This window comes from Ptiloglossa arizonensis, chromosome 7 (genome assembly GCF_051014685.1).
Source record: "Ptiloglossa arizonensis isolate GNS036 chromosome 7, iyPtiAriz1_principal, whole genome shotgun sequence".
NCBI lineage: Eukaryota > Metazoa > Arthropoda > Insecta > Hymenoptera > Colletidae > Ptiloglossa > Ptiloglossa arizonensis.
The window spans coordinates 23508555-23532052 of record NC_135054.1 but is presented as its reverse complement, the minus strand read 5'-3'; the positions used below and the strand labels follow the sequence as shown (position 1 = coordinate 23532052).

At 48.7% G+C, this 23498-nt stretch overlaps 1 protein-coding gene across 3 annotated transcripts in view; it reads right to left on the bottom strand.

Moving 5' to 3' along the window:
- The window catches only part of Ntan1 (N-terminal amidohydrolase 1), a 30590-nt gene that overhangs the window by 3421 nt on the left and 3671 nt on the right, over window positions 1-23498 (bottom strand). For 2 of the 3 annotated variants that reach the window (XM_076316007.1, XM_076316006.1), the window contains 4 exons: window positions 15046-15167; window positions 2440-2627; window positions 1798-1863; window positions 514-696 (listed from right to left, as the gene is read on the bottom strand). In XM_076316007.1, the coding sequence (XP_076172122.1) occupies window positions 514-696; window positions 1798-1863; window positions 2440-2626 (436 nt within the window). In that variant the 5' untranslated portion in view covers window position 2627; window positions 15046-15167. Of the gene's footprint in view, window positions 1-513; window positions 697-1797; window positions 1864-2439; window positions 2628-4935; window positions 5103-15045; window positions 15168-23498 lie in introns of all 3 variants that reach the window. The other variant, XM_076316008.1, reaches the window with a different exon arrangement.

The window sequence follows — 23498 nt, the reverse complement described above, 5'->3', positions numbered from 1 at the left end:
CGATCGGCAAATAATTCGGTGTACTATTGGAATACACTTGGAATACTACAAATTGGAATTTAAATATCACGTTCTCGTAGAGCGTAAACGCGTGTACGTAAAGTATATAAAAATGTTCCATTCTGGATGAATGTTACGACTTAAAGAATTTTCTCGAGGCGTCGGTTTCCGGTAACAAAGAAGCCTCGAGCGCAAACGAGTCGACGAGTCGACGTATCAACTTTCGTATGTTCTCGGTAGTAAATTTTCGCTCGTTTCACGGATTCGGTGCATTCAAGTCGACAGATCGTGAAATCAGGATTTCTCTTTCGATTTTCATGCCGAGAAATACCGATCGCCACGATCCAAGTGTCTCTGCGAGACCACAGTCGCAACTCGGTGTCTTTGCGTCGCGTGGAAACGAATCTTTGTTAACTGAGAACGAGCAAAAGACATTCGGTTTTATCGACGTTCTTCTTTTCTTCGCGACGTTTTCGTCGTAGAGTATGCGTAGTCGTCTCGAGAGTGACTTACAGAGAATATTGCAGAACAGTTCCTCGGAATAGTTCCTCGGATCGGAATAACCGCCAACGAGTTGCAGTTCCAAACGACCCTCTGGAAATGAAATAGCGAGCTCGGTTACCCTCTGGACCATCGCTGCTGCGGCTTCTTCGGTTCCGGCACCGTCGAGATGGGCAAACGCCGCAGCTCCCGAACCTACGTGTACAAACACACGTGTCGTCGTCAGTATCCTCGATGTCAAGCAACGAATAACTACACCGTAATATTCGTCGTGATGTTACTGTTAGCCATCTGGTAGAACTCGTTTCGAACACCTCTATCGTTACTCGTAGACCGTGTACGCAAGTTTCGCGGTACGATGGGGATAAATGAGATTTTGTTCCGCGAAAACGGAAGCGACAGAGAAGGCAAGTTAATCGACCAGCAATTCCACCACACCGTGAATCGACCCGACGATTATCTTGGACGCGACCAAGCGGTAAGTTCAATAGTGTCTCGATCGTTGATAAAGTTTCTTGCTCGGATTCACGGTCAGCAGTCACCGATGCAGTCTTTTCCGTAGTTACTTTCCTTGGATGCGGTACGGGAAATTATCAATTAATTCGGAAAAAATTGTACGGAGAAACATTTTTTCACGACCAGTGTCCTTATTCGCGCGGTAAAGACATTTTACCAACGATCGTATTGTCAATCATCGAAGGCGATAATAAAAAATATTGGGTCGTTCGGAAAGTCGTTTCGTTTTTTATGATGAAAATGAAACACGATTTTTTTAGAGTGTACAAACATTTTATGAAATTTATTTTTATTATTGATCATTTATTTGTTTTCCAAAATTAAGAATATATAATTTAACGAAATGTTTATACGCTTTAAAAAAACCGTGTTTCATTTTCACCGAAAAAGAAAACGAAACGACTTTCCGAACGACCCAGTACTGTCCCGTACGAGAAACTGTGCATACGTTCAATGTGTACAGATGGATAATATCGCGCACGAGGAAGAACTTTACGAGGAAAAAATTGTGTAAATTTTTCAAGACTTGTTTCACCTACCCCCGAGAAAACCACCACCGTTGTCAGTCAAGAACGTTTTGAAGGATCTCAGTGTCGTTTACTCAACAATAGGAAAGTCCTCGATTTTATCATAATTTTCTATTCGTATCGTCAATAAACCGCTTAGAAACTTATACCCGAGCGTTGTTATTTTTCCATTCCGCGAGTGACGAAGATAACGATATTAAAATGGGGGAGGGGGGATAGTTGACGCGAGTACTCGCGTTACGGAAATGCTCACCGGAATGCTTCAAGACGACGATTATGCAGGTGGTCATGTCGTCCGAGCCGATAATGGTCACGTTTTCTGAAAAATGGAAAAACGTAAAAATGAGACCAAGATCGAAGAATAGACCGATCGTTCTTTCGAGAGACGGTCAAGTATCTTCGATGCGCGCGTATTTTCAAAATTCGAGGTGTCGCTCGAATTGGAAAAGTTATCGTTTGAAAATCGAATCGCCGATGGAGAACACCTTTTTCCACGCACGTGGCACGGCTCGCGAAACGACGAATGCAAGAAAACCGAGCGTTTATCGTTAACGGTAGCGGTTGCTTTTCGATTCCCAGAATTAGCTGCAATCGGTTAGCAATATATTGCGTCAATGCCGTGATATACATAAATAGATGCTAATACCGTTCGATATTTCTTGCAGGAACGGACGAAGATGTAAGAACGCGTTGCGTCAACGTAGCGCGCTTGTTATTACCGACTCACACGCGCGTGTATCTACTCGCGCGAGCGTGCGCGCGCGCGCGAATCTTCCTCTCTTTTGATCGTTCAGGTTGAGGAAGAGGCGCGGTGTTACCGGCGATCGGCGCGTTATATTTATCGTTAGCGAGGAGTACAAGCACGCGAGAAGAGGTGAGGTATGTATGCACTTACTGTCCTGTGGCAAGGTAGCGGCCATTTCTCGTTGCTGGACGTAAAGAAGACCCATCGGGCCGACCAATTTCGCCGGCATCGAGTGAAGTTGCGCCGCGGTTTCACGATATATCGGGTGGGCCGCGTACAAGGACCTGCTGTCCGTCGGTATGTCCTCCTGCAGGACCCCGTTCACCACCAGCACCATCCTGTTCACCGGAACGAACAATCAAACGCGAAAGATCGTAGCCCGATTCCCCTGGTCGAGAAGTTCGCGCGAGAGATTCGATTCGTTTCGACTGCAATAATGAGACCGGTCCGTATCGTGGATCGGGGAAAGCAAAAATGCGATAAGCGCGGCTTCGACCAGCCGCGATAAAAACGATATTACGCCAGCTGTCGTTAACGACGATATTTCGCGAAACTCGAAAAAAATATCGCGACATTTTTCATCTCGTTCGCGAACCTCTTCGCGACTCGCGTTCCACCGCGTCTACGCGTCGATCGAACGTAAACGGGGAACACGAATCGGTCGCGTCCGAGCTTTTCTTTCCACGAGAGAAACTATCGCGATAGAACGTTTCTGTATATCCTCCGGTTACGCAATAAAGTTAAAAATACAAGGTTCGTACATTCGGGACATTTTCGAGACGCGTTCTCGCGATGGTGTTTCTTTCTAACTCTTCTACGAGGACGAGAACCGTTCCGAGAGATCGGAATCGGTACGGTACGAGCGTCGTCGCGGATACGAATTCCGAGCGTACGCTAAAAGAGTTGGAGTATACGGAACGCTTCGAGGTAAAAGGTTCGAAGGAGAGACGGCCCCGGGTTTCTGGTTCGCGAAGCGTTGGTCCGAGAGCGCTTTTACGATCGAATATTCGAATACGTTGCGTTTATCTCGACGCACGATCTACGGAGGCGTTATGACAAAGCCGGTTACAGAATCGAGAGATCGAAGATCAGCGACAGGCATTGTTGGCACTCGGACTCGGGCCGGTCGCGTTGCGTTAATCGCGTTAACAATAAAACCTCGGGACAACCGTGCCAGTCGGTCGGACGGGCGAGCTAGCCTCTACTACTCCGACTTACCCCAAAGGTTAAGGTCATTCGCCTCGAACGACGTTCCGCGTTTAACCTTTCGTTTGTTTAACGAGATTACCCCGACAAACCGAGAAAAGAAACTGGAGATCGGGCATCGTCGGGAACCGCCGTCCTCCACCCCGAAACAATTTCAGTCCGAGGGACTACCGTTCGACAACTTTTCCCTCGTTTCCGTCAAATTGTTCTCTAGTCGCAGCTCCGTGACTCTCTTAACTCGCGAGAACGAAAAGACGCAGAACCGACGGGATAAAAATCAGAGAAAAAAAAACGAAGGACACGGGAGAGAAAAAAAAAGGAAAAAAAAAAGAAAAAGACGAAAGATCGATTATGGGTTTATCTATCGCGCTCGCGTTCTTCTTCTTCTTCTTCTTCTTCGTCGTCGTCGTCGTCCTCTTCTTCGTCTTCTTCGTCGTATTTATTTTTTGCTTCCCTTTCTTTCCTCGCGCGCAGATAAAGCAAAATCGTTCGAGTTTGCGCGAAGACCGATTGCCATCGCGGAATCGACCCGTGGCTACGCGAGCGTCACGAAAACGCTCGAAGAAACGGCGCACACCGTCGCGCGACGTCGTCGTGTTTCCGCAAAGATTCCGTCCACCGTTCCGCGACGCGACGATTTAAAATAGATCCTTCGGGCCCGAAACCAGATGTTTCGCGTCTGGCGTTCCGCGAACGTGAAAACGCAAAAAGGACGACCCGTTTCCAGCCGAGCGTCCCCGGACAGAGTGGAGAAACTCTTTTTTTCGCGCGTGCGGGGAAACCACCGTTTCTGCTCACGAGAAATATTATATACGTATCAGGTTTGTCGTACACTTTCATTTTGCCGGTTTTATCGCACGCGAACGACCGATCGTTCTCCACGCGCGTAAAACGATCCAAGAGAACGTCCGATTCTGCTGCGTGTCAGGGGACCGACACGTGCCCGCGAGTTATTAAACGGATACGAAACGAGCGACGATAAAAACTCGAAGGGGGAAAAGAAACCAAAAAAAAAAGAAGAGAATAATCGATACAGTTTCGTACGGGAGGAAAATATTACGAGTTAAGTGCACGCGTTGCCGGATGTTCGCGATTTTTTTTTCCTCGACGAATCGCGCGTTCGAAAACCAAGTAAGAGTAACTCGGACGAGCCAAGTTTTTATTATCGTTCGTTGAAACAATCTCCAATTTGGACACTTTCACGGTGCAACAGCTCGTTATCGTAGGTAATTGCCACGGCGCGAGAAATAATTTGTATCTTTGAATACTTTCACGACGCCTAACCGCTTATTAGTATTCCTAACGAGTCGCCAAGTCCCGAGCAGCGGTCACCGGTGACCCCCGTCGTTCTCGCGTTAGATGCTTCTCGAATCGGTAAATAGGCGAAAGTGAAATCGCGATAGACGTTTCGATCGGTTTTCTTTCCGTTTGTCTCTTTACCTTGTTGTTTCTCGCCGGACGAAAGAACACCCTTATCGTTGAATAGGCGTGCGTGCGTGCGTCGTTTCGAAAATCGTGATCCAAAGATGGCGTGCGTTCCCTCTCGCTCCGATCTAATCCAACGTTCGCTAATTCGCGACAAGGAGAATGGCGGTGGCGTCGAGGAGCTTGGATATTATATACATATTTTTAAAGGAGGGACCGAGAGTGGCATGGCGCCCGCAGATTCTCGCGCGAGTCTTTGATTCGCTCGCGGCGCGATCGGTTCATAGTTTGCGGCTAGGCCGCGTCCTCGTCGGGACGCGCGCGCGTCGAAAACTTTCGAAAAATGAACGCGCGACTCGCGGCGTCGTCTCGAGAAGAGAAGAAAGATCCTTTTCGGACCGGTTGGTCGACTTCGATGTTACCGAAAACTCGTTAAACGGGCGAGGGGTTCGATATCCTCGAGATCGGTTCGTAGTTCGCGATCGTGAACGGTTCTCGAAACTTGTCGAAAGGTTCCGAAAGAGTCGATGAGTTCGCCTGGGCACGAAGAAACAAAAATTCTCCTAGATCGTTTGAGTGAACGTATCCCGAGATGTATTCGAGAGCTGTTCAACGCTCGAAAAGTTCCAAAGAGCACACAACGCGCGTAGACGAAAAAAAAAGAAAAATACCTCCGAGAATCACGAGCTCCGACACGAGGAAAGCTCCGACGCGTTCGAAAGCTCGTTAACGCGTCGAAAAGTTCGAAAGAGCGCGCAACGGATCGGGTTAGGTCCCGCGAGAGGCAAAAAAAAGAAAAGAAAAGATCCCCTTGGGACCGTTCGGTACAGTTTTCCGTAGAACGAGGTCCGTATGGAGGATTCGTTGCACGATCCGTGTCCCGAAGCTCGTTAACGCGCGTGGCCGTTGTAAAGGCGACGAAATCGTGTAATCGTGATTCGATCGAGGAGGTCGAAGCGACGCGTCGTCGCCTCGCGATCCGTCATCGGGCCGGACTACGACTAAGAGCATTCACGAACTCGTTTCATTCAAAACGTCGCCGTGGTCGCTCGACTCATTAACAAATCGCGCTAATTATGGCTTCTGTTATCGGTCAAAATGCCGATTGGTCGATCGGCGCGATCCGCGCTCCGCTAGTGGGATGGGTTAAAATCCAGCCGGGACCAATCGAAGCGGGTGGTACCGATCAGATATCGAACCACCGCCGCCGCCGCCGTCACCGTCACCACCACCACCATGAACGAGAAAATAACATGTTTGCTTCGCTTCGAACGTTCTCTCGACGGGGGCTTTGAAATCGAAATCTCCCCTGCGGTATAATAATTCCTTCTTTTTGCTCGGACCGCCGCTGTTTCGATCGTTTACCGAACGATTCAAAGCCGAGGATCCCCCAATACGCTGTACATTGTTCTTTCGCGATCGTGGCTCTCCGAACGATTACTCGTACGGTAACAGGGCGACAAGTTTACGCGCGTAGTCACGGCCGTTCGAAACTCCTCGATATCGCGATCGACGAATCGTCCACGCGATCGTCTCGTTTGCGTTCTCCGTTTCTCGAACTTTTTCGCCGTTACTGTACCTCGAGGATCGATCACCGAGCGATCGAATTGCTTCGATACACGCCTCCCCGTATCCGTACGCTCCCAACGTACGATTACGTTCTCGATATTTACTCGAATAAACGGTCGATTCTCTCGGTCTCTGTACGAATAAACAAAGCTCGACATCGGGAGAGATCCTAAGTGTGGAAAGTACACAGGGTACACGAACGATCGGAGTTTAGAAACGATACCGACGATCCTGAAGAAAGATTCAATGCACGATGGATAAGCTCGATCAGCCTACGCGCACGATCTACGCAGTTTGTTCACCAGTTGCGACGCGTGGGATTCTAGAAAAGAGAGAACGTTTCCAGGGTGCTCTGGACAGAGTTGAAAGAGTTCCAAAATTTCCGGACGGTCGATACGGTACTCGGAAGGTTTCGTTTTGTTTAAAGTCGAGGAACGAGTTCATCGAGCGGAACTCGTAGAAAATCTATGCAGACTCTGCGTTAGCGGTCGTGCTCGCGAGATACGCGCGATAACGTATTTCCGTCTTCGGTGTGGACCTGAACTCGAGGAGGGAAACGTTTCGTCGAAATTCGTCGATTCGAGATGGACGTCTCGGTAAGGTACGGTTGCCATAAGCACGGCGCCGACCGTATTCCCACGAACGCCGTGATCGCGTCGAGTTATCGCGAGTGAAAAATCTCGCATTGGATTAAACGGAAAAAGAAAGGAGAAGAAGCGTGAACGCGCGATAACATCGGAATAGAAAAAACGTTCGGGCTACGCGCGATTACGTAAACCATATTTTAACGACCTTTATCTCGATCTGTGCGTGCATACGCTTCGATACGCGCTCGGGGGAGAGGTCCTTTCTATCGGGAGGGAAAATCTGTTTCGTTTCCAAGCGTCTTTGGACGTGCCTCGTGCTGCGGATAAAAATCACGATATAGATTTCCGATTCACCAGTACGTAAAACCTAACGAAAGCTGGTTCCCTATCTTTCTTGGTCGGAAATGCAACGACTAGCTAGAACAGTTTCTTCGCGTACATTCTTTCAAAGCGTTCACCACGATTTTTAATACTCGATAATTTGTACTTATTTCACAGCGTCGACGAACGAAACTTCTTAACGTTTCGACTAATGCTGTTCAAAAGTTTACGAGTATCAGAGTTCGTGTCTTGTAAGCGCTTCAGAGAATACGGTCACCGTAACGTTTAACGCGTTAATCGATGACTTTCCTCTCCGTTGCGAAGGAGAGCGAAATTACGCGAGTACTTTTACTCGACTAAGTACGCGAAGGATTAAGGGTGAAACGGTTCGAGGAACCGTTATTTCGCTACCTAGCCCTGGAAACTGAAAAATATCTGTCTCGACACGAGTCTCCAACGAGGAACGTTCCTCGAGTCCACGAACGTTAACGATTCGGAACCGAGCCTCGAGCGATCCTTTCGAGCGGTTTTTGTACATCCGTTCGGAGCCTGGGACGATACTTCGCGTCGATCGTGCGCGATACTAGCGAGTAACGGAACGTTTTCGCGATACAACCGAAATCCCAGAGCCGATCCGGACCTATTCCCGAAGCGGAGTCGATCTTTCGTCGGAAAGAACTCTGTCAGGAATTCCCATGACGCGCGGAAAATTAGAACCACGCCGACGGTAAGATTATACGGCACGGTCCGTATAGCCATTGTTAGTAACGAAAATTACACTCTTCAAAATCCATTGTACCAGATTGCCGGTCGCGGCACATTTTCTTGGTCGTCCTCCTACACCCTTTCGTCCTCCTCTTTCCACTCGGTCGTTCGTTTCCTTCGTCGTTTACCCGGCCGACCAGGGAGACGTCTAGACGCTTTGTTCGCGGTGCGCGACGACCGATCCCGATCGAGTTATAAATTTCAACGGAACGAAATCGTTCCGTCTCGAGGTCTTCCATCGATACCGGATTCGGGACTCGAAAACGTATCGCGCTCGAGGAAACTTCGTAACGTTTCGACCGATTTAACGTCTGCGTTTTACTTGGCCACGTCGCGAAGATAATACGCGTACGTATGTACGTACACGCGCGTACGACGACGCCACAAGGAACACAGAATCGAAAAAGTAACCGGTTGATAGCTACGTACACAAATATCGTCGTACGAGTATCTGGAGCAGCGATAACGACGATTCACGGTGCTGAAATCGAGCGATACACTTCGCTTGGAAACTATCTCTCGGTACCGGACTTTGGAAATCGTGGTAAACAACCGTTTGGGAAACGGCTCGTACAAAATTCCGAATTTCTAGCCGTCTTATCGTACAGTCGTTGTACTCGATCAAGGCTACGAGCGTTCGTGATCGTGGTTGAACGTATTCCCCGGGGATCGGTGTCGCGCGGTAAAATTACGATTCGAGTGGAAAAGGAAACGGGCTAAGTTTGTTTAAAGGTAGACGAGTTTCGACGATCTCGACGATTTTTAAACACGGTTGTACGACTCGACGTTTCGGACGACTTTTTCCTACACGATCGGCCTTGGTTTCGAGATATACGAATATCTCGGAAACTAAGGTCGAGAAGTGGTTCGGTCGAGTGGTACGACGTATTGAAAAATCATCGAAATCGATGGGACACTCCCCTTCTTTGAAATAATTACCGAAAGGGTTAGCCGAGTGGTCGAAGAAGGTAGGAATCGATATCGAAAAGAAAGGGCGCGTGCTCGCGACTCTTTTCACCGTCGGAATTATCGAGATAGCGATCGAGAGTCGAGTTGAGCTATATACAATTATCGTTTGGAGGACAAGGGGAAAGGCAGCGGCTGAATCGAAACAGAAGGAGAGGGAGAGACGACGGAGGGAAGGGCCCAGGCCAGAAACGAGCAAAACGTCGAGGCCCTTCGTGACCATAATCGACGGTGGAGAGGCTGGCTCGGTTCGCTGCGAGGATCGAGCCACACGGAAATCCACTTGAAAAGTAGCCATTACCTTAATTATCGGCCTTTCTAAGAGGCTATGTGCACGCTGCCCGGGACTCGGAACTCCGTGTCCGTCAGTCCGCCTGCCCGTTACGATCCTGCCGTGGAATTCCTTCTCGCGACACTTTTTCCAACGTCCCCTCTTGTCGAAAATACACGAGAGCCCGAACGCGAACGGGAAAATCGCTGCGAGGACATATTGCGCGTTCAACTGTCACGGACGAAGCGCGGGTAAACAAAACCACGTGTCCGCGCTAGGGCTGCGCAGTATCGACGGACAGCCATTCCCTCGAATAGATACGAACGCAACGGCTGACTAATTTCTACCCTACTTCTCCCTTCGAACGATCCGATCGATCATCATTGGCACGCACGTTACCTTTTACTTTATTTACTTTGAATATATTTCCCGTATCTACTTTTCCTTCGTGTTCTCTCCTCGCGTTCGGACGCTCTCGTATTTTCTCGGTTCCCTCTCTGTCGTAACGATACGAAACGTTCCGTAAGTTCGGAGCATTGTTCGCGCCGAAAGTCGAAGAACCCCTTAAGGTCGAGCGAACGACGATTCCCGCGGAAGGATCCGATTTTTTTTTCCAACGATTCTTTAAACGGCGCCGTTTAAACGTTTCTCGCGTTCTTTCGGTAACGGACGCGTCTCGAATAAAGGAGATTAAAATCTCTGGAAGTCGCGCGTAAAATTCCAACGAGCCCGAGAACGCGCGAACGGTCGTTTTCTATTTAAGAAAAAGGAAGAGAGAGCCGGGAGTCGGTGGCCGGTAGACGCGAGGACCGCGAACGCAAACGATCGGCCGCGACTGACAGCCTCTCTCGATCGAAGCCTTTCTTATCCGCGATCCTTGGTCTTTTTGAGGCTATAATTTAGAAACGGCATACCATAGACCTCTTATCCGCTCCTCCGCCCTTTTCCTTTCTTTCTGTACCGATTACTCGCAGAATGCACGCCAACCACGTAGCCACACTCGTGCCGCGTTACACGTACACGTACGCGTTACACGTACGGCTGGCTGTGTGTATATATGAGCGCGTAATTACACAGCCGAGATGCGGCGCGGCGCAGTTATTTATTTAAGCGTGCAAAAGGGCCGTAGCCATTAACGGGTGCCTTTCCTCGAATCACCCTCTTCTTCACGGCCGCACGGTATTCTAATGGCCGGTGATTCTACCGAGAATCTCGAAGGCCGACCAAGCTTTACCAAGCACCGGCGCGATGCGAAACGGAAATTTTCTTTCCGATATATATATTTCCCTAACGTCCCTTTTGCCCTTTGTCGTCGATCGGTGACTCCACGAGCGAACCATTCGCCTCCGACACGGACACCGGTTACGCTTCTGATTCTCTGCGTCGCTCCGTGTGCACGGGGAATCTTCGATAACGGGGTAAGAAACTTTAAGGGCGTTGTTCGTTTTATTTCGCGACGAGACAACTATCACTTGCGATGGAAAATCGCAGTTCCATCGATTCGGAGGTTTGGACTTCAATGTAATCGACCTCGCCTTCGCGCGATTATAAAGTTCGTTTTTAATTTCTTCCTCTTTTTTTCTTTAGGTTTTGTATACGTATATATTTATTTTTCCCGGAGCATTCCCGAAGAAAATTCCAATTATCGTCGCGGGTACCGTTGAAAAAGTTTTCGACCCCTTGTACATATTCTCATTTCGAGCGTAACCTTAATACGATCGCGCGCAGATGCTCGCGCCTCGTCGAGATTTGTACGCGCGTTCACCGATTAATTAACCGACTCGTAATTAAATGCCTAATCACCGTTATCTTCGTCGTCGCTGGATACGGATCTCCGTTGGCTAATCGGTCCTCGAAGACCGAGATAACGATCTTTACGTCGCTCCTGATTGCGGTACGCGTAAATTCCGGCTTCCAACGGCGTTTAACGTTCAGCACGGTGTTTGATTTATGCTCGAAATTTGCTTCCGTTCGGTGCCGGAGCGTTTATCGCTACCATCGCACGTGTCGCGGATCCTTTTCGAGGATGGTTGGCGAAATTTTAACGATTCGTTCGCAACGGAGTGCGAATTTTTTCGTTAGGTGCGAATAAACGCGCGAATCATAGAGTACGTTACGTTACCGAGAATCTATCGTCGCGAAATTACTCCACGCTGCTTCCACGAATATTCCTAAAGGATCTTTTATCCGTGACTCGGGCCACATGATTAAAATTCGCGCGTTTCGTCGGGGTAAAAGAATCGTAAACTTTGAAAGCTCTTTCGTCTTTCGTCGATTTCGAACCCGGACCCTCGTCGAGAGAGACCCTTGAATGAAAATTACTCGAACAGGGGGAGTATACGATACAAAACGATCATCGGTGCGGTAATTACCTATTCGCGAGAGAGTCTGTACGAGTCCAGGCGGCGCGAACACGAGAGAGAAGCGCGAGACGCGAGTGGAAAATTTCACGCCGTCGGCTCGATCGCGCTTGTCACGAGGGAAATGATAAATTGTTATTACCAGCGGTGGATTGTTTACGCGGAATAAGGAGGAAGCAAAAGGAGAAATCGAGAAACGGAATCGAATCGTTTCGATAACGACGCATCGAGAAAGAGGTCGACGTCATTCGCCTAGACGTTTTATCTCCGGCAAAATTGAATCGCGATCGAGGCGATCCAACCAACGTTGAATCGTTCAGGAAAGTTTTCTTCTTTCGTTCGACTCCCTGTAACCTCCGTATTCGCACGATCGCCGCAATTCGAGAAAGCGTCGCCGCGAAGGAAGCTTCCACTCCTGTTTCTTTTTTTTTTAATTCGATATCCTTCACCTCGAAACGTTCAATTTTCTCTCGAGGTAATTGGCTAAAAATTGCCTCGAGTGTATTTTCAACGTCACGATGCAACGAGAGGACTGAGGAAACAAACGGAAGACAACTTCGGACAATGGCCGAGAACCGCTGGCTGGCAAAATCACGTGTACCTGACAACGGTCTTGGAAGTTTCGTTCTATTTTTCGCTCATAAATCGATACCGATTTGCGAATAAATAAATCGGATATTCTCGCGTGGAATACCCGATTGGTCGAAGGACTTCAGTTTTTCGAATGGAAGGAGAGGGTTGGGAGGGAGGCCGCGAATAACGAGAAGCACAGTATTCACGAGCTCCGATTACCGGAAACGCCGAATAACGCGACCGAGCGTCATAATATGAAAGAACAATCGACAATAATGCCTTTATTTGTCCGACCTGGCTTCGACCAGGTTCTTTTTTATCCCGTTGCACGCATATTCCGGAATCGTCAATAGGCCCCTGTCTCTTTTGGTTCGTTCATCGAGCGACCTTCTTCTGCCGCGAGCACAGTGCAGAAAACCGTTTCGAGTCGAGCTGAACGACGAACGTTTATCCGTCTTCCGTGTTGCACGATTAAACGATCGTGCTAGGTAATAGTTTCAGTCGTTGACCATGCGGCAACATGTGCTACGGGAAGCTGGAAAGATGTTATACGAATCGAGGGGAATGTACTTGCAAGAGAAAAACAAGATCGTGGAAATGGTGGCTCTTGTTGGTAGGGGGAAACGTGTAAGGGGAATGTGAACAGCATCGGGAAAAAATAACGAAAATACGAACGCGAATCCCCGTGTTCGCAATAGGCAAGCCTTACTGCTGTACGTCGCTGTTTCGAAATAATTACCATAATATGGTAACGGCGAATGTTTAGAGCGAAACAGGTGCCGTTTCGATTTTCATAATTTTCTCGAGGAATTCGATAAGCGAGAAGAACAAAAATTAATCTCGTATTCTTCGGTACATCGTCTCGGGGAAACCTCATTTAGAAGGATCGACGATCTAATTTACCACGTACGGAAGATTAACGTTCCAAGGCCAGTGTCACGTGGAACGTTAGATTCTATTTTAAAAGTCGATCGAACGATCGCGCTACGAAACGAAAAATATCTCATTTCGGTGGAATATCTGGCGAATCTCGCGAATATTGTTTGCCAGTGTAGGGGACGGAAAAATTATTCACACCGTGGGTCACCCACCGAATAATTTCGTTTAAAAACGTACCCTCGGTTCCTCGCGAGATAAAACAGACGCTCCGTGTAAGTTTTCCGACGATTATCTCCCAGACGGTGAACCATTAGTGCATTTACCTTGTGCAGTTTATTGTTCCGACGCCGCGTCCCCGGCGGGTTTAAATTCTCGTTAAACGTATATAATCCGAGATAGAGAGAATTTATCGAAAAGGTTATCGGTGGAAAGCGAGCAAAGGACGTTCCAACGTAACGTTCCGTCTGCTTTTTTATCTAACGAAAACGTGACGCGCGGCGAGCGACTCCGCGCTCGGTTTTTTCCCCCGGGGACCGCAAGGATCTTCGATGGATAAACGGTCGAATCGTTCTATTAGATAAGATTAGTCGGTGAAACGGAGAGAGTGGGGCGATCGCGCGGAGAAACTACACGTGCACGTGCACGCGTGTACTCGTCGATCGTTGTTCTCGGATCTCGAGAAAGGATCGAGTTCGTCGGACCCGTCGAGTACCACTGTCGCGAGAGAAAAAAATTGCCGACGAGACCGACGAAGAGTCAACGAATAGCGTTGTTTCGTCGTCCGACAACTCGACGACGATTCGAGTCGTGTGCGTTACGCATCGCCTAATGCGAATTGCACTTGCGTGTACGTAATTCGTCGTATAAAAAAAGCAACGTATTCCTACGGTTGTAGGAACTCTGTCTAAACTAATTGTCCGTATCGGATTTTTGTCCTATTGATAAAAACGCAATGTTAACAGGAATGTTAACAACTCGTGCAGAAATTGGGCCCAATCCGTATCGAAATAGGCAAAGAGCGAGTAACAATAAGGAAGGAATCGAGATACTTGCTTACGTTTTCGACCTATTAATAAAAACGCAATGTTAACAACTCGTGCAGAAATTGGGCCCAATCCGTATAGAAATAGGCAAAGAGGGAGTAACGATAAGGAGCGAATCGAGATACACGGTTACGCTCGAGAGAGAAGCGTTCAAGAAGCGACGAACCGAATCTCTCTCGAAGATCGATTTGGGTTTTCGTGTTCAAAGAGGGCAGCCTCCTTCGCAGGGCCGAGGTTGGGGGCTGGGACCGGTGCCGGGGCTATTAAATTTATGGCTTTTCCCTCGTCCGAGCGGGAGGGAGACGATAACGCGCATAATAAGCGCGGTCAGATAACGGGTGACGCATAAGTTACTGTGGCCCGATAAACGATGCCCATACATATCGCGAAGGGCTTACCGATGCTCGCCGTTCGAAACTTACGAGCCACGAACTCCTCCGTGAAACGAGACTCCGAGTGTGTACGCTCGGACGTACCGATACGATGTCTTTATTTTACGAGTTTGCAGCCCGAGTTCCGAGAGGGACCAACGATACGCGTTTTCACCAATTCGAGCCAAATAATCCTAGAAAAGTATTCAACGAACGATCCCCTCGATTCTCGAAACGGAGCTTTCGTTCATCCCCAAGGACGAAGCTCGTAAATCGGATCGAGAATCGCGCGATCTCTCGCGGTGTCTGGATCGCGGTGCACCAGGGCGGTGGTGCGATTTATCGCGTCGAAAATCATCTGTTTCACGCCCGATACACTATTCACCGATCGCACGAGTATCGAGAAAGGGTGTAACTCACCTTGCGTCTCTCGTAGTTTCTCTTCAGGCCAATTGACACGTTCCTACCGCCATTTTCGAAGAATTCCTCCTCTCTGGGTTAGGTCTGGTTTACCTTCTCTCGCTCAACTTTCCGTGAACTTTCTGCAACAAGAAACGCGTGGAGGCGCGTTAGAACGAAAGAATCGATTATAATCCGCGAGAACCGAGCGATTCGATACCACGCGTGAAACGTGTACTCGGTCCGTTTCCGTTCGCGAGAAACCTGGCTTCGTTAAGTGACTCGAAATTCTTTCGATCATCGTCGTTCCCGCGATAACGTTCCGACGCGCAGCTGCCGTGCAAATCGGCGGACAGGTGTACGAAAAAACTTTCAAATGTATACGATACACGAAACGATACGCGGGTCGCGTCAACATCGAATCGTCCCACGAGTTCGAGCGCGTTTCTCGATCGGTTCGCCCGCCACTTTCGCAGAAAACTTCTCCTCGCCGGTTTCGATGTGTGGGATAAACGCGGCTAACGGTAAGTCGCGGGCTTGTTCGTTCTAACGATATTACGAAGCGCCGTAAGACCGAGTTCGCGTCAAGGGAGTTCCAAGACGAGCGAACCGAGCGCGTAAAGTTGAAACAGACCTCGACCGAGCTGTCCGATAGTTACCGAGAGTAGAACAAATATAACCGTCTCGTAAAAACCGCGAGAAACGAAGACGGTAGTGGCTGGAGCGTAGGATGTCAAAAGTTCAGGGCCAAGCTCCGAACGATTCTTTTTGGACGCTAGAACTTTAATGGCCTCTGAACGGCTCCAAGACTGGCAGACGTCCTACATTAACGAGACCAGTGTATCGCTATATATTCTCGTACAGTGTTTTACCGAAACGTTCATCCTCGACCCTTTCGTCGTGGTTCGAACGTTTCTGGCTCGAATATTATCTTCATAGCGCAAGAGTACCGCTGTAACACGAGTGTTTAGGTCGAGTACGCGTTTTTTCCAAACAACGACGAGTGCATCGCGCAGAGCGTGCGTAACTCAAGCGCGCGTAAACCTAACCAAATCCATTAAGTACGTTCTCCGCGGGGAGGATATCCGGAGACAGATATCCGGTAAGAAAAAATACATTTCGCGGACTTACAGCCTACGTAGGGTACCGTTTCAAACCGTATCGCGAGTAGATCGGTATATCCGTTTCGCGCGTTGCGCGCAACTCGGGTGAAGAAGGGTGCTCGAAAATCCAGCGATGTCCCGCGGCCGGATATCGCGAGTCCCCTTAAATCCGTCATTTTATGCCCTGTCCACACCGTGGAAGCCGCACCTGGCGATCCTCGGTTCCTTCTCAATTCTTCCTCCCACCTTCCGTCACGGTGGCTTCGAAAAAAACAAATATACCGTGTGCTCTCATGTAAAGTAACTACACAACCGGTAAACTGGATTTGCATACAGTGGCCCTGCGAGCCTGCAACCGTCCAACTCTCTACATATTTATGCGCTACGACTTCCTCCGATTGTTTATAAACGTACTCGCGCATTCGTTCGTCGACGCGACGATCATACATTTCTTCCTACCCTTTGCCTCGCGCTCTACGCGATCGGACTAACAACAAACTAACGTTTCGTTACTCGTTATGCGTTCGACGCGGTAGAGGCGTCGTCGGCCCGATCGTTACCAGCGTATTTCGAGACCTAGACCTCAATTCGGCGCGTCGACGATTCGCGCGTGCACGCTTTGTCCGTGGATACACGATGAACTCGGCCGGTAACATCTACGATCTTGGTACGCGTATCGAAATACGAGACACGTATTATCCGACGATTTTAACAAGATCCCCCATGGGGAGTGATCCGAGCGAGGAGGCGGGACCGAGACGATTACCTAGCCCTGTAGCCTAGTTTATCGAGGGTTGTTCGATACCGTTGAAAAGAAGCGAAACAATGGAAGAACGACAAGGTCCGTCGTGGAATCGAATCCGTGCGATACTCGATGATAGAAAGAACCAACGTTTCCACCCCCAAAATGATTTTTATTCAAAATGTCCGACGATACGATCGTCTCGGTTTGGAAACGTTCCGCGACGTCTCGCGAGGTATGTTTCGCGGTGCGATTCGGTTCCAAAAATCGCGCGGTCGGTTCAACGAGATTTCATCGATTTTACGATCGGTGTTCGCCGATCGAGCGCCGTTCGAGAAGCGGTGCAACCAAGTGGATGAAAACAGAGGTGAAACCGGCGAGGAACGGTAGTCGTAAATTATTCGAAAGACAATTTTCCCGGGCAACACCACCGCGAGTACAAACGATAATAGCAATAATCGCGGAATCGCGTAGTCCGGCGTAGGGATCAACTCCTCGCGATACGTGTACAATAAGCAGGAGGGCGCGTGTATGGTATAGGTAAGAAGGAATACGAATAGGACGCGGCGTACGCGAACGCGGGACACACAGAGAGCCGCGCGGCAACCACACGTACACGTATACGACGAGCTAGTCCGCATTCCACGAGTGGAACAACCGGTACACGGTCCAGTGGCTCTCAAGTCGCGTCTCTCGATGGAGATGCATTCGAACGAGATGGAATCGTTATGCAACAGGAGACGAGTCAGTGGCCCGGTCGATTCGCGGAAGATGAGCTGCCCTTCCGGGTCTCCTCTTTCTTCCTCTCTCGCTCTTCTACTTTACTTTTTCGCCGGCTCTCTCGCTCCCTCGGTCCCCCTTTTCTCTTTTCTTTCGCTTCGCCACTTTCGCGCGCGCTCGCTCGCTCGCTCGCTCGTTCGCTCGCGCCCGTACTGCGCGTGTATGCACTTCGCTGCCTTCGAAATCGAAAGTCCGTGGCGAACAACGTAAAAAAGAATAAAAACGAGTAACTCGTCCACGGCGCTCGTCCGCACCGAGAATGTTTTTTTTTATTTTTTTTTTTTTTACATCGGATCGAACGAGTTGTGGGTATTCCGATCGTTCGATTTTTACAGTTTCCACGGTATCGCGCGTGGATTTCACTCTTTACGAAATAGCGAGCGACCAGTCGAACTGGAAACGACTCTCGTGTTTTCATCTTGCGCGATATCTCGTTTTTCCATCCAGTTTGTACGGGCCGTTGCACAGGGCTACGACGAATCGTCGAATGCTCTCCGTACGGCGCTCGTCTCTCGATACGCTCCAGGGAGGGATATTCTTTTTTATCGCGACACTATCGTAAATCCGGACGTCCATATCCCGTTGTCGTTTCCTCGCTGAATTCGAACCGACCGAGATTTCCTCGCGACGAGAGAATCCTTACTTTCTTTCTCTTTTTTCCACGAAACGGTGTACTCGATTCGTTCAATCTTTAACCGTTCGTGCGCTAACTTCCAAGCTAGCTTTTCGCGATACTCGTACACCGAACCTATGTCCGACGCACATACAAGAATAGTAATTCAAATTTTTCAGCTGGATCGAGAGACCAATTTCGATCACCGGTGATTTTCTTCCGTATCCTATCGACTCTCGCGAGCGCACCGCGCGCACAATCGCTCTGTACGAGCGCGTCTCGTCGCTGATCCAAAGGGTAGAACAGTTTCCGGCAAGTTTGTCCCAATTCTCGAGTCCATAAACCACTTGGAGAGGGAACTATTTCGGGAACACCGAGTGCATCTAAATTTCTGGCATGGTGCTTCGGGCTACGCTTGAACCTGAGTTTCTGATTTATGTGGGCCCCGAGGGGAGTCCAGTTGCCAGGTCTCCGCACACCTTACCTTCTTCGCCTGGGCACACACACACCCACACGTGAGCCCGTGCGCGCGGTTCTGTACGCGCCGCGCGTGCGCGTGCGCGCCCGGCCGCATCGATACGTGTATACGCGGAAGATGCATTATCCTATTGGGTGTGCGTATATACCTAAAATACAACGCGGTACCTACATAAACGTAAACAGAGAGATACGGTGGAACGGTGCGAGTGCATTTACCTACGTTGAACGATGCGCGGTAATGCGTTAACGGAACGCGCGCGAAAACTACGGAAACGAGATCGTACTGTTTCGTACCGTAACGCCGCGGAATGGAATAGGACTGGTAAGACAGTCAACGAGCCCCAACACATCCTAACGCGACCCGTGTGCTTTTACCAAGCCACGATCCGCGCGAAAAAACTTTATATATATATATATATATGTATGTTGCATGTTCTTTATAAATACACCGACCAACCTTACAAAATTGTATATATATATATATATATTACAAAATAGTGTATATATATGTGTGTGTGTGTGTATACTATTTTGTAAAGTTGGTCAGTATATTTATAAAGGACCCACAACCCAACTTTTACATGCACGAGAAACTATTGGATCGTTCGGAAAGTGATTTCGTTTTCCAAAATGGAGAATATATAATTGAATAAAATGTTCATACACTCTGAAAAAATCGTGTTTCATTTGCACCAAAAAAAAAACCGAAATGACTTTCCGAATATAATACGAGTAACGATTAAAAGTGTCGTTTACTTTCAATTCGCGATTGTGAAGATAACTTTCTACCATCTCCGATCGATAGAAACCGATCGCTCTTGGGTATTTATGGAAGCGAGAACTAACTTTTTGTGCAACGTAGTTGACAAGAAACTTGTCAGTGCGTCACTATTGGTACAGAGACATCGATGACTCACGTTCCACCAATCGAAACCCTTCCCGCCGGTGTGACGCATGTCCACTACCGACGAGTTTAGAACCGCCCAATGCACGTAACGTGCCACGGTATCGGGATACGGTTCTAAAAAGTGATCGACGAAGAAGAAAGACGCGAAAGTGTAACGAGAAAAAGTCACCGTGCGACGCGGATTGCTCGAGTTGTCGATTTGCAATTGAAAAGAGGCGTTCAATTTTCGAAGAGGGCTGAAAGGTCGTGAAAAAAGTACCTTATCGTTCGAAACGTTAAATGTCCTCGATACGATGATACTTGTCGCAATAACCATACGTTCCAGCTTGCGTATAGCCTGCTCGAACATTGCAATCCAGTCTTTCAATGACCTCTCAGTGGTTAATAAATAATATTTATCCCGACGTTTAATGGACCGTTAAAGCATCATCGCGATCGTATCGATGGAAAATAAACTAAATTTCACCGGCTGTTCGCGCACAAAAACCATTAACGGGAATTCATAGTTCAATTTGAGTATCGATAACCGTAGGTGTATGAAAATTTGTTGAATTTTACGCGCGTTTGCTCCTTCATCGATCCGTGGAGTTTTCGAAATTTTCGCCGATCGGTGAATCGTTTGTTTACATCGAAGGCAAATTTACTCGTACGCGTTTGATTTTCATTCCGCGCGGTACGCAACTATCCTGGGAATCGATTCGCTTCGGAATAGGGCTTTTCGAATTCGACGAGTAACCGTCGCGACGGTACAGAAAATTAATATTTATTTTGGAAAAAATTGTCGCGAGAGAAAAGCAACAGGACGAGTCCGGGTACCGAATCGCAGCGTAGCGAGAAGGAAGCTGACTTCGCGTATAAAATTGAAACGTTACGGAAAATGATGGCGTATCGTTGGCTGGCAAGTAGCTATCGCAGGTGAGCTAGCGGGAGAGCAAAAGGTTAACACCCTCTACTAGCCTTAAGAGCGTCTTAACTCAGTTAAATCCGTGACTTAAGAGAGTTCGAAGCGCCGAGAGAAACATATACATACACCGAGCATCCGCCCTCCTCGTCCTGCTCCTCCCACTCGCTCCTTCGTTTCGTCTCTCTCCGTTCGTTAAGGAACCCTTCGAAACGATTCGAGATCCCGCGATCGGATCCAGATTTTTTATCTCGCTTTTCGATCACGCCCGTTTACTGTGCGAACGAATCGACATCGAGCGCGATGCCGTAAAGCACGATCGGTACGCAGCGAAATCTCCTCGCGACGCAAACCCAACGATTCAATCGTTTTCGAGAAACAGCCTTCGCGCGCAATCCCTTTCGTCTCGTTTTACGATTTAATTGTCCGCGCGATCTCCTCTGCGGTGTACTGTTCAAAACCTTACCGTACCTTGGCTTTACGTAACGTCCTTCCACACGATGTAGTATACCCGCGCTTCCTTTATTTGCGTATTAAACGCGCGACGATAATAACAATAATAATAATTTTCCCCGTAATTGAAAAGTCCGAGTCTACCGGCGCAGGTGTTCCCTGCAAGGGGATTGCGTCCGTTGGAAATGTTCGCGTATTACGTATACAACGTTGATCTCGGTATCGTCGTAGATCTCGAGATTTAGTTGTTACCGTGCCGAAGGTGCAATTATGACTTACGGTTGAGCAACTTTACTCGCCGATCAACTATAACGATAGTACTACGTACAACGATTCGCGATCCGAGCCGAGTGTAATTTCTCCGAGCGGTTTCTCGCTGGTTGCCACGGAAACGTAGATTCTCGCATCGCGGAATAAAAGTTCCGCGTATCGTGGCGTGTAAACGGCGTTGGTCGAACGAGGTCGAGACGAACGACGAAATAAAACGACCCCCGTAGATTTTTGGAATCGGTCGCGAGTTCGTACGATAGATGCGTTACGGTTGCGTTCGTCTTCGTTCGAGGAAACCTCGGAAGAGGACCGAGGAGACCGAACGCGTGAGAAACTCCGCGGGCCGTGTGGCTCTCGAGCATGGGAATATGTACTAGCTATCGGTTATAATTCCGTACTACGGCTCGCTTAAGTACCTTCCGATTAAAGTCCGCGGCCACGTGAAAGTATATACGTACATAGTTACGGTTACAGTCGGTATCCACCATTCGTACGTGCACACGTAAGCGGTGTGTATCCACGGCGAGCGAACGTTGCGATTCGAACTCCTCTAACTCGATATTTAATAACGTTTCTTCGGGATTAACGTTTCGATGCGAAACGAACGATCCGAGTGCCACTCGTGCCGCTCGTGCATCGGTCGCGCGCATAAAATAGTCAACGGGCTTGATATACTGAACGGATTAAAAGTACATATACGGGGATATCCGAGACAAACCGTAAATGCAAGAAACTCCGTGTGCCGGGCCGAGTGAGAAAACGATGAAAAAAGGAGCGGCGTAGGGCAAAAAAAGAAAGGGCGAGGGAAAGAACCGGGCGAGAAACGAGGAAAAATAAAACGTGCGAGCGAGTAAAAGATCTCGCGTGCAAATACACGAGAGGATGGCTCGGTGGTTGCGCCCGAGACCAAGTGTGCATACGTACGCGCGAGCGAGCGAGCGAGCGAGTGAGCGAGCGCGAGCGCGCCTCTGTATCTAAATGCACGTACACGTGGTACAACAAAACGCGCGATACCGTGCACACGTAGCCAAGATACAAGACGAGGCTCCAGGCGCGGTCAGATTAATGAAACTCATGCGAACAGTGACTCTCAAACGCTAACGGACATCCCGGAAACTACGAGGCTCCTCGAACACCCGACGACACGGATTTTAAATCGTTATCGCGACGGTAGCCTGGACCGGTGAACAATTTTCTCACCGATTAACAATTAAACGCGACGAACACGTCGATATATACTTCTCTGAGTTGACGTTGCTTCAAAGTACGCTGTTCGTTCTTCTTCTCTTCTTTTTTTTTTATTCGTTACGTTTGATCTCGTTGAGGACACACGTGCGCACCTTTCGTTCGTAAATTGTTGAAAGATTTCCAACACGGTCGTAACTGGATTGCAGCACGATATTCCGTTTATCGTCGAACACCCATTATTTCGGGAAAAGGCAGTTATCTCGCGGTCGAGATGACACAGTGGTCTAAACCTATAACCGACAATTCTGTCCAATACCGAAACGCATTCTATTCCAAGAGAGTTTCTTGCCTGGCATAAATTCGCCGTTAATTCCAACCATGCCGAGATTCTACGATACAAGCTTAATTAACGGAGGAGCGGCGCTAATCCTCCGAGCGATGGCTATCGTTTGTTAACGTTGGCTAGAGGAAGCAACCGTTGCCGTTTAACGCAAAAACTAGTCACCAATTAAAGCGATTCGATCGAAAAAGTGAATTTCTTCGACCGGAAGCGTCAGCTTGGAAAAACGATTCGCGTCTCTCTCGCGCGTATCGAACGAAACGTGATCTTTTAGCACGTGTGTGTGAATTACGCTCGAAAAGGTAGAAAAATAAACGACGAACGCGATCGTGACACAGAAAGAGAAAGAGAGAGAGAGAGAGAGAAAACTTTGTACTTGAAGTTCAAGTCTTGAACGCACACCCGCCGGTTCAAGAGCCGCTCGCTCCCGCGGTCCGTGGCTTTTATTTATACGTCGGTAAGGATAAAAATAGAAATCGATGTGGAATTAATCAACGACATTCTTATTAGTCGGCGTGCACACGGCGCGGCCGGCGATCGCGACTTTTGCAAGGTGCGCGGAACGCACGCGTTTCGCGTCTCGTGTCGCAAGCGCGACTCGCGCGAACGAGGAAGCGCGTCGTCTTATGAAATACCGTCTTTCCTCGTCGATGTACCGGAATCTTCCCCGTTTTGCTACGCTCGGTGAAACTAAGTA